The sequence below is a fragment of the Habropoda laboriosa genome, unplaced genomic scaffold (assembly GCF_001263275.1).
Source record: "Habropoda laboriosa isolate 0110345459 unplaced genomic scaffold, ASM126327v1 scaffold205, whole genome shotgun sequence".
Lineage (NCBI taxonomy): Eukaryota > Metazoa > Arthropoda > Insecta > Hymenoptera > Apidae > Habropoda > Habropoda laboriosa.
In genome coordinates, this window is record NW_017100322.1 from 441,103 (window position 1) to 444,195 (window position 3,093).

At 25.8% G+C, this 3,093-nt stretch overlaps 1 protein-coding gene across 1 annotated transcript in view; it reads right to left on the reverse strand.

The window, feature by feature from the left end:
* Positions 1-2,434: 2,434 nt before the first annotated feature.
* The window catches only part of LOC108574372 (ras-related C3 botulinum toxin substrate 1-like), a 1,494-nt gene continuing 835 nt past the window's right edge, over positions 2,435-3,093 (reverse strand). Inside the window, exons 2-3 of the mRNA XM_017936951.1 lie at positions 2,845-3,056; positions 2,435-2,734 (exon numbers count right to left, since the gene is read on the reverse strand). Coding sequence (XP_017792440.1) covers positions 2,435-2,734; positions 2,845-3,056 — 512 coding nt within the window. The remainder of the gene's footprint in view (positions 2,735-2,844; positions 3,057-3,093) is intronic.

The following is a 3,093-nucleotide window of genomic DNA, read 5'->3' on the forward strand; positions in this document are numbered from 1 at the left end:
GTATGTATTATATATTATTTATATACTATATATACTATATTCTTTTTAAGTACCATGTTTTTTTTGTAATATCTATGACAAAATGATAATTTTATATGCACTGAATATTGTTAAGAATTGAATACAAAATCGCATCAGTACATCAGAAATAACGCCATCGTCCGTATAATATTCATGAACTGTTTTAAGTAACTTTGTTTCTTTCGTGTATAATAAATATTATGATACAAAATTGAATTTACTAAGCTGTTTACTAATAACATAGTTAAAAGAAATATTAAAAAATATCGAATTATAAATATAATCTTTCAATTAAAAGTTTTTTATAGGTGTAGAACCAAAATGAATAACTTTCATACATTTTAAAAAATAAATATCCATTATAGTTCACATAAAATGGATACAATGCATACTTCTGAGTAGCAACAAATGATGTAAAGATAATATGTACGTTATATTTAAATACAAACATCAATTGTATACATACAGTATTTTTTTCTTTTGAAGCGTATACTCAATTTATTACATTAATATCAAAGATCCAGGAACATTGGTTCTACAAATAGCAGTATGAAACAACTGCTGTTGAATTCTAATATAATTAGTTTTACATACTTTAAACATTCCAAACTATAGTTAGCGTTCAAATTCGCGCACCTGAAAAATATATAAATTATTCTTGTTTACGGTAGAATGTAATTGAAAAACCAGTTTTCATCTTTGTCTAAACTAAATTATTTTAAAATGTATCGATTTGAGCAAAAATTTGTTCAATCTCCAACATATTATAAACATTAAAATTGAAGAAAGTAAAAATTGTATTACATACAATTTTTCAAGGTGTTATTAAAGTATTTAGTCAAACATCGGAAGCATGCTTTCTTAAACTTAGGAAATAATACTACAAGACTATTTTCTTAACAATAATGAAATACTTTTTTAAATATATAATTTAAAAAATCATTAATAGGGCCAGGAAATATTTACGAAATTATATTTGAATATTTTTTGTATTCCTATAATTATTAAAACATATAAAGTTTAATCAAATACTCTAAAACACCTCATAGTATACAGTATTCCGAATTAATAGTAAAAATTGTTTTATAATTTTCAAAGAAGTTTAAATAGAGATGCTAATATGATGCTTTATGAGATGATTATGCCTTCACATTGAGGTTTTTAGTCTTTAATGTTTCTCTTTTTATCACTATTTTTAGTTTACCTTTTTTTAGGAATAATATTTAAAACTGAAAAAATTGAAATTACTCGTATTTATTCGACACAAATTCATAATTTGGCATTTGAGATTGTGACAAATGGAAGCAGATTTAAGACTTTTCAGCAGTCTTATATTCCTTTGTGTCTTATATACAAAAATTGTAGAAATTGATGATTTAAATTTTAAAATCACAGCTTTTACTAATATTTTCAACAGATTTTTTAAAATATTTAATGAAAAGATTTTGACTACTTATCATTTTTATAATTATGCTCCATACATAGAATAAATTGGCTTGTAAATAGATAAATTGCTCGTGCAAATATTGTATATATCATATAAAAATGCATTGTTAAATAATTAATTTGATTTATATGCATAGTAACAATATAACATTATAGTTTCAATGTGATGTATCTATACCTTGATGTATTCATAATACCAGTGAAATTTCTAACTCTTTGCACTCTGCCTTCATTAAATAAGGACTACTTGTCCTTTATTTTCAAATAATATATGGTACTAAATGTTTCTCAGATAATAAATAACATTTGTTTTGATTGCAACGATTTGTTAAAAATACGAGTGTAAAGAGTTAATACTTGAAAAAATTGTTTCAGAATTCCTATTCTACATATACCTTGCAGCATGAAAAAATTCATAATTAAATATAGTTCATGTTATATCATAATATTAATAATGATAACGCGTCAATGATATATTTTTAAGTTCTAGAATTAATGATCCTATCAATAAAGGAAAATCACAACCGGCAAGTAGCCAATTACATAGTAGTAACAAAAATATGATTAATGTTATAATAAATTATGCCATATCTGGCTTCAGGAATTTTATGAACGGCATATAACTTAGCTATCAGAATCTAAGTCTTATATCTGCAGAAAAAGTTTTTAAATTATGTTTTATATATAAATATTATAGATTCAATTATTGAATCAAATAATGTACACATATGATTATCATCCAGTTAATAAAAATAATAATCATACATAGACTGCTGAATCTCAGGAACACAATGTGATACCAATTTTAAAATATCAGAAGTAAATTGTAAAACTTATAAATATTTTTTACTTAGTAATGGAATCAAATCATAGAATTATAAGATATCAATAAGAATTAAAAAATTCCGATAACAAAGTAGCCGTAGTTGATCACAGAGAATATCCTAGAGAGTCTACTAATTAATATTTATGCACCACTTGAAGGTCTTTCCCAACAACATAACCATCTGCGCCATAATGGTAGAGGTTTTCTACGTCTACATAATAAACTAGCACCGCCTCTTCTTGTATTAAGAGCACTAACTATTGCTTGATCAAATGCTTCCTTAAGATCATGTTGAGTTAATGCGGATGTTTCTACATAACTTACAGCTCCTACTCTTTGAGCCAATTGATGACCTTGGGTAGTTGTAATTGGAGTTTGACCATATCTTGTTAATTGTAACATAAGATGCACATCTGACCTTAGGTCACTCTTTGTGCCTACCTAAAATTATGATTGTTCTTGCTTAAATCAGCCTTATAGCACATTGAGTTTATAAGTATTACTTTAATTTATATCTGATTATATTTATTAAAAATATATAGTTTTATTACCAAAATAATTGGCGCATTTGGGCAGTATTTTCTTACTTCATTTACCCAGCGGGTAGTTACACTATGATAAGAAGAAGGACATACAACACTGAAGCAGACTAGGAACACATCTGTTTCTGGGTAACACAATGATCTCAAAGGATCAAAGTCATCTTGACCTGCTGTATCACATAGTTGAACATTTACTGGTTGACCATCAACATTAACAACCACTGCAACATAAAAAAATATTGGCATATGTTACTTTAC